This window comes from Glycine soja, chromosome 7 (assembly GCF_004193775.1).
Source record: "Glycine soja cultivar W05 chromosome 7, ASM419377v2, whole genome shotgun sequence".
Lineage (NCBI taxonomy): Eukaryota > Viridiplantae > Streptophyta > Magnoliopsida > Fabales > Fabaceae > Glycine > Glycine soja.
Window position 1 is genome coordinate 8,499,792 of NC_041008.1, and position 14,074 is coordinate 8,513,865.

A 14,074-nucleotide genomic window follows, 5' to 3' on the forward strand; every position below is an offset into this window, starting at 1 on the left:
TGGGACTATATTAGTGTTGAAACTTCTTAAGGTATTACTTTCAGGTACATTATTATTTAATTGTTTTGCATTTTTTTCATATTTATTTTTTGTGTCATGTTTATAATATTAATGAATCATATTTTGTTCATTCGTTTCAACAGATCTGGTTGTAGTAAATCTGATTGTAGCAAATTTTATCGCAAGAAATTAATTTATAGAAAATAGTTGTGTTTTATATTATTATAGTAAGTCTAATTGAAGAATATTTTGTTTTAATTTATATTAGTCTATTTTAAAATATTATGTTAATGATATTAAATGAATCAATTTTATATACTACTTTAATTTAGGCATTTGATAATATTGTATTAATTGTATTGGATATTTGAATGAATTATAATATAAAATAATAGTTCTAAGAAAAAAAGATCAAATTTAAATAGGTAATATGTTGGTCCGAATCGAATCAAATTGTTCATGAATGAATTGAGTTTGGTTGGGTTTCAAAAAAAAAACTTGTCAGGTCCTAAATTTGGCCAAAACCAACCCGCGAACATCCCTGATCTTTTAAAAGATTTTTTGAATAATATATTTTTTAAATAACATAGGACTTGACTTGTTTAACTAAATAAACTTTAACAAAAGCTTGGACATGATTTATTTTTTGAAAAAGTCTAATCTAACTTAGACATAATATAGCCTTAGCCAATTCGACCTATTTCTACTCATATTTTAAAATATTTTCACAAATTTGCAATAACTAAAGGTAGATTCTCTCTCACAAATTTGGTATGTTGCCAACTTAATTATACACTTGAATAAAATTTCTATATACACATAATATGCAATTTTTACACATATAACGTTGGATCATGGTTTTGTGTATGAATATATACTTTCTAGGTTGTAATCTTAACAATTTTCATTAGTATTTTTTAGAATAATTTTTAAAAAAATCGTCTTTAAAACCTTACATTTTTAATTAAAAAATAACATATTCTAAGATGATTTTTAAAACAACCAATATAAAAACTAACATTTTAACCGGAAATTATTGAGCCCAAGACAGCTAACAATTAATTAATTACTTATGATGGAGTATTTTATTTCCCAACTTCGATCGCCTACAGGAAAATTGATTCTTTTTTCATGGCCATCTAACAACAACTATTGCTAATGGCCGACCAAGACTATTTTATGTCATGTTTAAGATTCCCACCTCTAATAATGTCTTGGTCTTATTTAAGAATTCAAGAATCATGGTACATATATGATATATAAATATTATTTTATCATGTTTTTTTTCTTGTATCCTATTTACACGTGCTACTATTTTTTTTATAAAAAAAATATTTCTCTCTCTTTTACCTCATTATTCAATCTAAATAAATACTTATTCGTGTATCAATAGCCAAATCATTCTCTATTTTCCATCAAGCAAACAACAAAAAAATGTTAATTGAAACATTGGCCATCCCTGCAGCACTCCTTGTGATATTCATTTTGATTCTATCCTCTGCCTTGTTCCATCTTCAAGATGATAGAACTCAATTACCACCAGGTCCTTATCCCCTTCCAATTATTGGTAACCTTCACATGCTTGGAAAACTCCCAAATCGAACCCTTCAAGCCCTAGCCAAAAAATATGGACCCATAATGTCCATCAAGTTAGGTCAAATCCCAACCATTGTGGTTTCCTCCCCAGAAACTGCTGAGCTATTCCTTAAGACCCACGACACTGTCTTTGCAAGCAGGCCTAAAACTCAAGCATCTAAATACATGTCTTATGGAACTAGGGGCATAGTGTTTACTGAGTATGGTCCCTATTGGCGCAACGTGAGAAAGGTGTGCACCACAGAACTTCTAAGTGCATCAAAAGTTGAGATGCTTGCTCCTTTGAGGAGGCAGGAGTTAGGAATACTTGTCAAGTCACTCGAAAAAGCAGCAGCCTCACATGATGTTGTGAATGTCAGCGACAAAGTTGGGGAGCTTATATCCAATATTGTCTGTAAAATGATACTTGGCCGCAGTAGGGACGATAGATTCGACCTAAAGGGGCTTACCCATGATTATCTGCATTTGCTGGGATTATTCAATGTGGCAGATTATGTACCTTGGGCAGGTGTCTTTGATCTTCAGGTATGAACTTCGACTAAATTATCCGGTCCAAATTAGGAGTGGGAATAGGTCATGCTCCGGGCCTACGACCTGGCTTACATAAAGCTTGGTCTGGACTGACCTATAAAATGTTAGACTTAGACTTTTTTAAATTCATTCCTATAATCAAGTAAGACTTTAATTACAATTTAGTGTGAGTCATGTGTCCCTTTATATTTCTCATTATTTTTATTGGCTTTCCTTTTCCTGTTAACGTTTCATTTCCTATTACGTTCTTACTCCAGCAAATAAATATTTAAAAAGTTTAATGTGAAGAAGGTTTTTAAAAAAGTTATCAGGTCAGGTTAGGCTATTAAAAAGACTCGGCCGAACCAAAATAAAAGATTTTAACAGGCTATAGACCAGATTCAGACCTCAAAAAATTCATCGTAGCTAGGCTCAGGCTTTTAGAAAGCCTGACCTGACCTATTCTCACCCCTAATATAAATGCTTGTATATGTTTGATTGTAAAAAATATAATCATGCTGCGTTTTTATTTTCATTTTTGTTTATGACCTTTCACGGTTGAAATTTGATCATGCATTTTTCAGTGGATTTAACTTGGATAATGAATTACTCAACTTTTGTTTCCTTTGTATTTTTTTTGTGGAACATCATTCGTATCCTGTTGGGAGGAGTAATAATAGTACAGGTGAAAAGTGAAAAAATCAACCCATCCTCACCACTTTAAGTTCACTTTAAGCGGGACGAGATAGATTGACCTACAAAAACAAGAGATTAAAAAATATAACTCATCTCACTTAAAGAAATGTTTGATGAGTGAACCCAATGAGTTTGGACACTTAAAGAAATGTTTGGTGAATCAACTCAATGAATTTGGACAGTCATATGCTTGTCCCATCATCAACCAATTAGGTTGGTGTATACGAATTAGTGGATTGAGTCATTTAACTTGTTCTAACATTTTTTATGATTTAACCTTATAGATTCAATTCCTTTTGTCATTCCTAAATAATAGGAGCTATTTTATTACAATTATTATGATTATATATATACACACACGCTACTTAATGATTTTCAAAAATCTACGTCAGGGACTAAAAAGACAATTCAAGCAAACAAGTAAGGCATTTGACCAAGTGTTCGAGGAAATCATCAAAGACCACGAGCATCCTTCTGATAACAACAAGGAAAATGTGCACTCCAAGGACTTTGTGGACATACTACTGTCACTTATGCACCAACCTTCAGAACACCATGTCATTGATAGAATTAATATCAAGGCTATTTTGTTGGATATGATTGCTGGAGCCTATGACACATCTGCTATTGGGGTTGAGTGGGCTATGTCAGAACTCTTAAGGCACCCAAGGGTTATGAAGAAACTTCAAGATGAGTTAAATATTGTAGTGGGGACAGATAGGCCAGTGGAGGAGTCTGACTTAGCAAAATTGCCTTATTTGAATATGGTAGTTAAAGAGACCTTAAGGTTATATCCAGTTGGACCCTTGCTAGTGCCTCGCGAGTCCCTAGAAGATATCACTATTAATGGGTATTACATAAAGAAAAAGTCAAGAATTTTAATCAATGCATGGGCTATAGGGCGAGACCCTAAAGTATGGTCAGACAATGTTGAGATGTTTTATCCGGAGAGATTTCTTAATAGCAATATAGACATGAGAGGACAAAACTTCCAACTTATACCATTTGGTTCTGGTCGCAGAGGATGTCCTGGGATTCAATTGGGTATAACTACTTTTAGCCTTGTTCTGGCTCAATTAGTGCATTGCTTCAATTGGGAGCTTCCATTTGGCATGTCTCCTGATGACATAGATATGACTGAGAATTTTGGCCTTTCATTACCAAGAAGTAAGCACTTGCTAGCTGTACCAACTCATCGCCTATTTAATAAAACATAAGTAAGGGTTCGAACCTTAGAAATAAAGTGGGAAGAAGTTATTTTAGCGAAAATTTTCATATCAAAATTGTCTGATGGTCAGGATTGATGATGTGTGCGCGCACTCAGCTTCTTTGCTGCAGGAATTTGGATGATTTTCATGTTTATGTCTGAATCATTGTAATATATATTGATATTGATTTTATTAGGCTAATGTAAATTAATGTTAATTTTTTATGTTTTCACATGATATTTATAATAATATTTTCTATTTTAATATATTAATCAATATCATGAAGATATCGCTGATTCGCAAGACCAATTTTATTATTACTGCTGCTTATTATGATCTTTAATGCGTGGTATCGGCTTTTCGTTTAGACGAATCCCTATTGGCTGCTTCATCTCAACACATTTATATATCCAACATAAAGAGCAAACTTGGTAGTGGTCCCAATAGGAGTATTCAAAGAATAATCATCCTAACCGTATAGATGAGGAAATCTACAATAAACAGACTAATTATATTACATTACATTACATTACGTAACATTGTTAGCATATTATCGGCACTTTAGAATGTTCGTAATTTAGCACAATTATCATCTCTATCGCTTCATGTTATCATCTCTTACATCATTATTCAATGTATAAACACCCTATTCGTGTATAAATATCCACATCGTTCTCTATTTTCCATCAAGCAAATTAACAACATAAAAAATGTTACTTGAAACATTGGCCATCCCTGCAGTACTCCTTGTGACATTCATTTTGATTCTAACCTTTGCATTGTATTCCATCCAAAACAACTTCAAGATGATAGAACACATCATTCCCTTCAAGCCCTAGCCAAGACATATGGACCCATAATGTCCATCAAGTTAGGTCAAGTCCCAACCATTGTAGTTTCCTCCCCAGAAACTGCTGAGCTATTCCTTAAGACCCACGACACTGTCTTTACTAGCAGGCCCGAAACTCAAGCATCCGAATACATATCTTGTGGCACTAAGGGCATAGTTTTTTTCTGAGTATGGACCCTATTGGCGCAACATGAGAAAGTTCTGCACCACACAACTTCTAAGTGCATAAAAAGTTGGCATGTTAATTTGCTCCTCTGAGGAGAGAGGAGTTAGGACTATTTGTCAAGTCACTTGAGAAAGCAGCAGCTTCACGTGATGTTGTGAATATCAGCGAGCAGGTTGGAGAGCTTATGTCGAATATTGTTAGTAAAATGGTACTTGGCCGCAGTAAGGACGATAGATTCGACCTAAAGGGGCTAACTCATGATCAGGCTCTTCATTAATTTGAGTGGAGTGTTCAATATGGCAGATTATGTACCTAGGGCACGCGTCTTTGATCTTCAGGTATGAACTTCAACTATACATGATGTGGCGTCAATTGTCAAATATCTACACCATTATTTGGTAGTTATTTATTACAAATAGTTATTTAACACCTCTTATTTCTCTTTTATCTCTGCTTTTCTTATCATACCATATTATATCACTTGTTATATCTAAACTTTTGTTTCTTCTCTCAAGATGTTCATATAGCTAGCGCATGAGTGTCCATGAATACTTGTCCAAACCCTTATATAATATTCCTCTGTTGTTACTTCTTATAGACAAACATAATTCTATCAATAAAAATTGAACTCTCATCTTAGCTCAAGATGTGGCGAGGAGTTGTCATCACAAAATACAAAACCATGAAGGTATTTAGTTTTGATTCACCCATAACAACTAAACGCAAAAGGCTAAAAGCTAGGTTGCTATCCACCCGTGTCCATGTTCCTGATCTATCCCAAAGCATTTTAACACTTGTAGGTACTCACATTTAATATTCAAATAGAAGTTTGAGATCTTAGTATTTTTTTTATCTCATAGTATCATATCACTTTTAAGATTTCCTTCACTTTTTATTTCAATAATAAATCTTATTTTAAGATTTTAAATCTTTTTTTTTAGATCATAGAAGAATTAGATATAAATCAATTTTTTGAAGAGAGAGTAAAAAATCAAATTTTTTTAAATGGATATCTTAACCGTTTTTTTATAAAAATTGAATTTTCACATGGAGATCCAGCATGCTACTCCAAAATGAATTTTAACAAGATTAAATCTTGAGACTAAAATTTTCTTATAAGATCTCTTATTAAAGATGCTCTTAATTTTTAAAAAATTTCTATTTGTAAAAAAAATAATGATAATGGTGATATATGACACTTGTAAAACATTCATTTATATCTTTGTATCGGAATCTTCTTATTACCTAATTACATCTACCAAGTGTTACTAGCATACACTTTACTAAGATTTATATTTATTAAAAATTATAAAATCATAACCAAGAGTTACTATTAAATAAAAAGACTATTTTTTTTAATTTTCAATAAATAATAATTAATAATAAAAAGTATATATATGTTCAAAAGAATATATTGGACAAAGTTTTGTTAATATTTCTCTTGCATCTGTATTTACCTTTTTTTTACTATCTTTTTCTCTGTCGGAGTCCAGAAGAGCAGTGGGTGATCAAGGATATTTTCTTGAAAAAAAATTAATCATGCTGCTTTTTTTTTTGTTTGTTTACGACCTTTAACTGCTTAAATTTGATTATGCTTTTATAGTGTATTTGACTTGGATTATTCATTATTCAAATTTGGTATGGGTTTTTAGGAAGTGATATAATATATACCGAGCTACTGCAAAGTTTATTATTACTATATATGTCGAGACCCTAAAGTTTAGTCAGAAAATGCTGAGATGTTTTATCCAGAGAGATTTGTGAATAACAATGTAGACATTAGAGGACATGACTTTCAACTTATACCATTTGGTTCTGGTCGTAGAGGATTCCCTGGTATACAATTTGGTCTAACTAGTGTTGGTTTTATTTTAGCTAGCTCAATTAGTGCATTGCTTCAATTGGGAGCTTCCATTTGGCATGCATGTCTCCTGATGACTTAGACATGACTGAGACATTTGGCATCACAATACCAAGATGTAAACCCTTGCTGGCTATACCAACGTATTGCTTATTTAATAAAGCTTAACAAAAGGTTTCAAACTTCTCGGGTCCTTTATTAGCATTAATTTGTGCCTTACATAATGTACTGCAGTGGTTGGTTTTACCACACCTTGTGTCAACACCAATTCACTTTCCTTTAATATATATAATATCTTTGTTGTGAAGAAAAAAAATCAAACTATATTTATAGTGGCAGGTCATTTTAGTTAAAAATAAATTCTGATATGGATTAATTGGTGATGCTGTGCATTGAGCTTCTCTAGATCTGTTGCAGGAATAAGATCAGACCTAAGAGATTAGGATGACCTTTGATGCTTATGTGTGAGTCGTTGTAATGAATATATGATTGTAAATATGTATTGATGTTGATTTTATTACAAATGGTGGTTTATAATGTGTCATATATGCTTCTATGTATTCTACAATTTTATATTAGTTTCTATAAATTTCTCTAGCTTGGCCGCTTCATCGACTTCAATGCATCACTACTACACATAAGCTACATATTACATTTGATTCAAATATTGTGAAAACATATTAATAATATTTATTTATATTTAAAGATATTTTTATAATGTTATCAAAAGTTTTTAATAATATTTTTCATTCAAGATTCCATGTATAAAAATGCATTCATTCAACATAAAAGTAATCTTCCTCCCAATCGAAGAGCTAGAAAAGCTAAATATACAGACGGAATTTAGAGGGGGCCTTCTCGGTCTCTATTAGAGACAAAATAGAGACAAATTTAAAGAGCTATAGACAAAACAATTTTTTTGGTATTTTAGAGATAATATTCAAATAAGGAAGTGTCCATTTATATCGACTTTTTTTTACCAAACAAAGTACTTTGCTAAAATTATATATATGATTTTAAAAACTATTTAATAAAGATAAATAATTTTGACTTTTAATATTGATTATAATTATAACCCACATAGAAAAATAACTCTCTACATGAATTCTAATTATATATCTAACATTTATTTTATCCTTAAATGTAAGTAAACTCTCTTTTTTACAGAGTGTAAGTAAACTCTTGTAATTAAAATCTAATGCATTAAAAATAGATTTCAATACTTCCTCCATTTTAAAAATAAGTGATATTTAAACACAAAGTAAGGTTTCATATTAAGTGGTGTTTTTGATGTTTAAGATTGTTAATGAATCGTTAAATTTTTATTCTAATTTTTTCATAGATAAATAATGAGTAAAGTATATTTTTAGTTCCTCTAAAATATTTGAAACTTAGAATTGGTTGTTCTAAAAATTTTCATCCCATATATGTTAGTCCCTCTAAATTCGTAAATATTATTATTGTTCATTCAGTTTGTAAAGTTTGTTAATTTAGTGAGATTATTTATTTAATTTATTTAATTTATTACTCTTTTTAATAAAAGAAAAACATAAAAGTCAGGGTATAGCATTTAAAGATGCCTGTTTTTTATCAAAGTGCTATTAAAAACTGTAATATTAAATAAGATATGGTTCTACTAGCAATCATATGGGACACTGCTACACAACACGTGGATGAGGCTTTCATTGCTGTCAGTGGCATATTATTGAAGACCATAATTGAAAATAAAATCAATATATCAATACATTATTGATTTTACAATAACATCAAGACCCATCCTAATTCCTGCAACAAGCTCATCAGTCCCAAGCAGCCAAAATTAATTTGGAGATGAAAAATTTCACTAAAATAACTTGCCACTTTAATTATAGGCTCAAAACCTTTACTTAGGCTTTGTTAAATAGACGAAAAGTTGATATAGCTAGCAAGGACTTACTTCTTGGTAGTGAAAGGCCAAATATCTCACTCATATCTAAGTCATCAGGAGACATACCAAATGGAAGTTCCCAATTGAAGCAATGCACTAATTGAGCCAAAAAAAGAGACCAAATGTGGTTAGATCCAATGAATCCTAGGACATCATCCTCTACGACCAGAACCAAATGATATAAGTTGAAAATCATGTCCTCTAATGTCTATATTATTATTCACAAATCTCTCTGGATAAAACATATCAGCATTATCTGACCAAACTTTAGGGGGTCTCGTCCTATAGCCCATGCATTGACTAAAACTCTCGTCTTCTTCTTTATATGACAATTAACCATTAATAGTAATATCTTCTATGGACTCGCGAGGTACCAGAAAGGGTCCAGCAGGATATATAACCTTAGGGTTTCTTTCACTAGCTACCATGTTCAAATAAGGCAACTTTGACAAGTCAGACTCCTCGACCACCACTACATTATTTAACTCTTGAAGTTTCTTCATATCACTTGGGTGCCTTAAGAGTTCTGACATAGCCCATTCAACTGCAATAGCAGATCGATATGTCAAATGATCCTGCAATCATATCCAGTGTAATAGCCTTGATATTAGTTCTACCAATTATATACATATTTCTGCTCTTGCTGATCCATGGCTTGCTGCATATGTGATAGCAGTATGTCCACAAAATCTTCAGAGTGGACACTTTTCTAGTCGCTATCTAAAGGATCCTCATGGTCGATCTTTTATGATTTGTTCAAACACTTCGTCAAATGCCTTACTAGTTTTCTTCATTTTTTCTTTTAGTCCCTGTTGTAGATTGTCTAAATGATTAAGTGGCATGCATAGTAGTAATAAACTTCACACTCAGCAGCAGCTCAGTATTATTACTCTTCCTAAAGGCGTACAAAATTTGACTCATGTACAATCCAAGTCAAATCCACTATAGAAGCATAATCAAATTTAAACAGTGAAAGGTCAAACAAAAAAATTGCAGCATGATTATATATATATATATATTGGAATAAACCATCAATTTGATCTTTCAAGTATTACCATCTCTCTTTTAAATAATCCTTTAATCATGCTAAACTATATAAAATTAGTTCTTGAATTTTCTTGAAATACATGACCTTGGGTCTTTTTATCTTTTACTTTCTCCATGTGTTTGTTTATTTTATTTTTTTTGCCTTCTCTCTATTTTTAACTGATCTTGGATCTAAATTATGTTCCAATCGTTTTAAGATAAATTGTGTTTATGTAAATTCATTTTCTCATCGTCTGAAAAATTTCTGTAATAGAGGTTCTTACTCACAAAAAGTTATCTTTACATAAAAAAAAAAGACCTTGTTGAGTTGAAAAAAATTTCAATAATTAAGTTAAATCACAATTTAATATTTCTTCTTATTGTAATATTTATCTTTACAAACAGAGAAGGTGATGGTATAAGGGGTTGCGGAAAATTATGTAGTTGAAATTCATATATACTTGAGTATCAAAGAAGCCTGCCCAAGGTAATCTGCCATATTGAACATTCAGTCAAATGCAAAGCCTCACTAATAAGCCCCTTTAGGTCAAATCTTACGTCCTTACTTTTAATTATTATTTTTAAAAAATCTATGTTTATTTCTGAATGAAGGGGTCTATATAAATTTAAGACATTTATAACATATTAAAATCCTAATTTTAATTTTATATAATTGTAGAAAAAAATATTACGTAAATAATAGAAAAGTATTGTTATAAATATTTGAGTAACCACTTTTAATTATTATTTTTAAAAAATCTTTGCAAGTCCATATTTTTTAAGTATTATGTAATTTTCAAAAAAATTAAAATACATAATAAAATTTATTTGATTGTTTTTTAATTTATTTATGTTTCAATCTCTTTATTTAAGTCTACTTTTACTATTCTTTTTAGAATGTCTAAATTTAAAATTTATAAAATAGTATAGTAAGCCACAAGGAGACAAAGAGAGGTCACTACACGAATAATAATAATCCAACTTTTAATTTTGTATGATTGTTCAAAAATATTATGTAAATAGTAATAGAAAAAATTGAGTAGTCATTTTATTTAATATTTTTGAAAATTTTATGCAAGTCCATATTTTTTTAAGTATTATATAATTTTAAACAAATAAAAATCATAAAAAATATTTTATTATGAGCAGCATAACTTTATAATAACACCTCAATAAAAAAAAATTCTTTCAATTATTTTAATTCATTAACTAATGCTTTGAGGATGATTATCATTTGTATTATATATATATATATATATATATATATATATATATATATATATATATATATATATATATATATATATATATATATATAATCTGGAACATATTTTTTCTTCAAAAAAGGTGATTTTTCTAAACGGATCAACTCATTTAACTTATCAATCTGTTGTGGGTAAGGTCGGGCTAATTTTTTTATGAATTGGATTAAGTTGATTTCTCTTTTGAGTAGTTTGTGATAAACTAAGTTGACTCATTTGACAATTTAATTTTTTAATCACTACTATTATGTTATCATTATCCGTTATGTGACAATTAAAGTTATTGTATAATTCATTCTATTTTACTTAAAGTCTCCATATGGTGGTTCTAAATTCTAATTTTAGTTTTTAGTTTTTCTAAATATCTTTCTTTTGGTTTTTAGACCAGAAGACCGAAGCGATCGATTTCTAGATTCTAATCTGCAAACTATCTTCCACCTTAGCATTTATTCTACTCTACCCTTTTTCCATTCAAATTTGTTCGTATTCAACTTATTCCCTTCCCTTAAATCTCGTCAAAATCAACGCAATAGTCAGCCTTCAAATTTGACGTTGCCTAAATAAACAATTAATGTGATTGTACAAAATAATTTAGGAGCAAACAATGAATGCACACGTCCACATCTATTACATTCCAACACAAAAAAATAATAATTTCGGAGCAAACAATGAATGCACACGTCCACCTAAGAATAGTTTTAATTTTTTTATTAGTCAAAAAAATTTGTTTAACTCTTTATTAAACAAGATTATTTAAGTAATTTTTAACTTTTTCTACACATTATTTAAAATTATGTTTTTTAAAACATTAGTTTCTGATTTTTTATATTTATATTTTTTTGTCTTTCAACATTAGTTTTTTTTTTTAATCTTTTTTATTTAAGATAAAAAAAATTATGTTTATTTATATAATTTTATATTTTTCAACTACTTCAATAGATAATTTTATCAAATATTCGTGATTCAATAAAATAATTTTTTGGCTTTGAGTAACTTTCAATTTTCAATTAACTTTTCATTTAATTTTATCAAACATATCTTAATATAGGATAATTCTAACACCTAAACCAATTATATTTATTTAATTAATTTGAAACATTATGTGCAATTTGAGTTTTTATTCTATCCTCGAAATCTTTTTTAACCTTATACAAAACTTATTTAAAGAATTTCATAGAGTTCTTGCGACTAATCACTAATAATAATATTTTATTATTTTAATTTTATAAAATACAGACACATAATAGTATTATTATTAACTAATAATAAAAATAATCTATCAGTCAATAGGTTAGGTTCACGAGCCAAGGATGGATTCATGAGTCGTATCTATAAATTTGATTAGGTTGGGTTGAGTTTTCAAACTCAACCCAAAATATTATATATTAATTTGGGTCAAATTAGATGTATGAGTCACTCGTATTTATAAATATCCTTAATTTTAGTTACTTTTCCCGAATTGAACTACTCAACAAAAAAAAATATGGGAATAAAACTACACTAGCTACATGTAAAGTTTAATTTCAAAAGATCAAATGATCAATTTAATCTTTTATCTTTTTATTTATTCACTTTGATTCTTTATTTTTTTAAAATTTTATTTTAGTCTTTTATCTTTTTAATTTGATTCAAAATGGTCCAATGTTCGTATAAAGTTGACACCGTTAATGAAATAAAAATATATTAATAACTAAAAATGATCACAAAATGTATTGGGTAAATCGTTATTCTTGTCCCTAAATGTGTAATTTACTGACAAATGAATTCTTGAAAGATGAAAATATAAAATTTAGTCTCTGAAAATGTAAAAAGTATGACAAATATATTCGACCGTCACCATTAATAAAATAGCCTATGTAACACAGAGGGACAAATTTGTTATTGAAATGAACGTGGTCATCTCTATTCGCTAATATAGGGACATATTTGTCATATAATATTTTTTTGATGTTTTGTCTTCCCACTCTCTTGGAATAAGAATGGGTAAATAGTCACTTTTGTCCCTGAATATGTAATTTGCTAACAAATGCGTCCCGGAAAGATGAAAATACAAAATTTAGTCTCCGAAAGTGTAAAAAGTGCTATAAATATATCCAGTCATTAACATTTGTGTGTCATTGTTAATAAAATAACCAAGATTCGAAAAAGTGAAATATGAAATATATTTATCTTTGGCTTAATTGCAAAAATAGTTCCCCTATTTTTCTCAACTTACTAAATTGGTCTCTTTATATTTTAATTTACTATCAAAGTTCCTTTTTTTTTTTCAAATTGAATATTTGTGTCCTCAGAGCAAAAATTGGACCTTGACCGTTAAGGGAAACCGTTGACTGTGAAAGCAATGCCTTCCAAGGTTATTTTGATGATGCCAAAGAAAAGAGTTAAGCAAATTCCAAAGATTAAAGAATCTAGTTTCAAGAATCAAGATTCAAAAGTAATCAAGATCAAGAGAAGACTCAATCAAGATAAGTACTAAAAACGTTTTCCAAAATATTGAGTAGCACAATAAGTTTTCACAAAATCATTACTAAAGAGTTTTTACTCTCTGGTAATCGATTACCAAAAGGTAGTAATCGATTACCAGTGTTTTAAAACGTTAGATTTCAAATTTCAACAGTTTTAAATCATTTTAAACTTATGTAATCGATTACACAATACTTGTAATCGATTACCAGAGCTTCTAAACATTTTGATTTTCAAAATTTAAACTGAGGAGTCGCATCTGTTGATGTGTAATCGATTACACTTTAATGGTAATCAATTACTAGTGACTGATTTCGAAAAATAAATTTCCAAAAGTCACAATTCTTCAAGTGACTTGTTTTTGAAGATTTTTTCAAAAGTCACAACTTTTTAAGTAACTAGTTTTCAAAAGAGTCACAATTTTTTAAAGTAACTAGTTTTAAAGAAATTGCCAAGAGTCACAAACTTTAACTTGAGTCATCAAGAGATTATAAATATGTGACCATGAC

The 14,074-nt window shown here is 29.5% G+C and overlaps 1 protein-coding gene and 2 pseudogenes across 1 annotated transcript; 2 read left to right on the top strand and 1 right to left on the bottom strand.

The window, feature by feature from the left end:
* The first annotated feature begins 1,388 nt into the window (after positions 1–1,388).
* Positions 1,389–4,237, top strand: LOC114418592 (cytochrome P450 CYP736A12-like). The gene is made up of 2 exons (XM_028384021.1): positions 1,389–2,121; positions 3,195–4,237. The coding sequence occupies exons 1-2, from the start codon at positions 1,435–1,437 to the stop codon at positions 4,017–4,019; spliced, it is 1,512 nt and encodes a 503-aa protein (XP_028239822.1). The 5' UTR covers positions 1,389–1,434; the 3' UTR covers positions 4,020–4,237.
* On the top strand, positions 4,093–5,370 carry LOC114419763 (annotated as a pseudogene).
* A 3,403-nt stretch (positions 5,371–8,773) lies between these two features.
* LOC114419768 lies at positions 8,774–10,339 on the bottom strand (annotated as a pseudogene).
* Between the last annotated feature and the right edge of the window lie 3,735 nt (positions 10,340–14,074).

Excerpts from the sequence above, each read along its gene's own strand:
- LOC114418592 (XM_028384021.1), top strand. The coding sequence starts at position 1,435 with ATGTTAATTGAAACATTGGCCATCCCTGCAGCACTCCTTGTGATATTC. Across the intron at positions 2,122-3,194 it reads CAGGTGTCTTTGATCTTCAG|GGACTAAAAAGACAATTCAA; the intron begins GTATGAACTTCG and ends AATCTACGTCAG.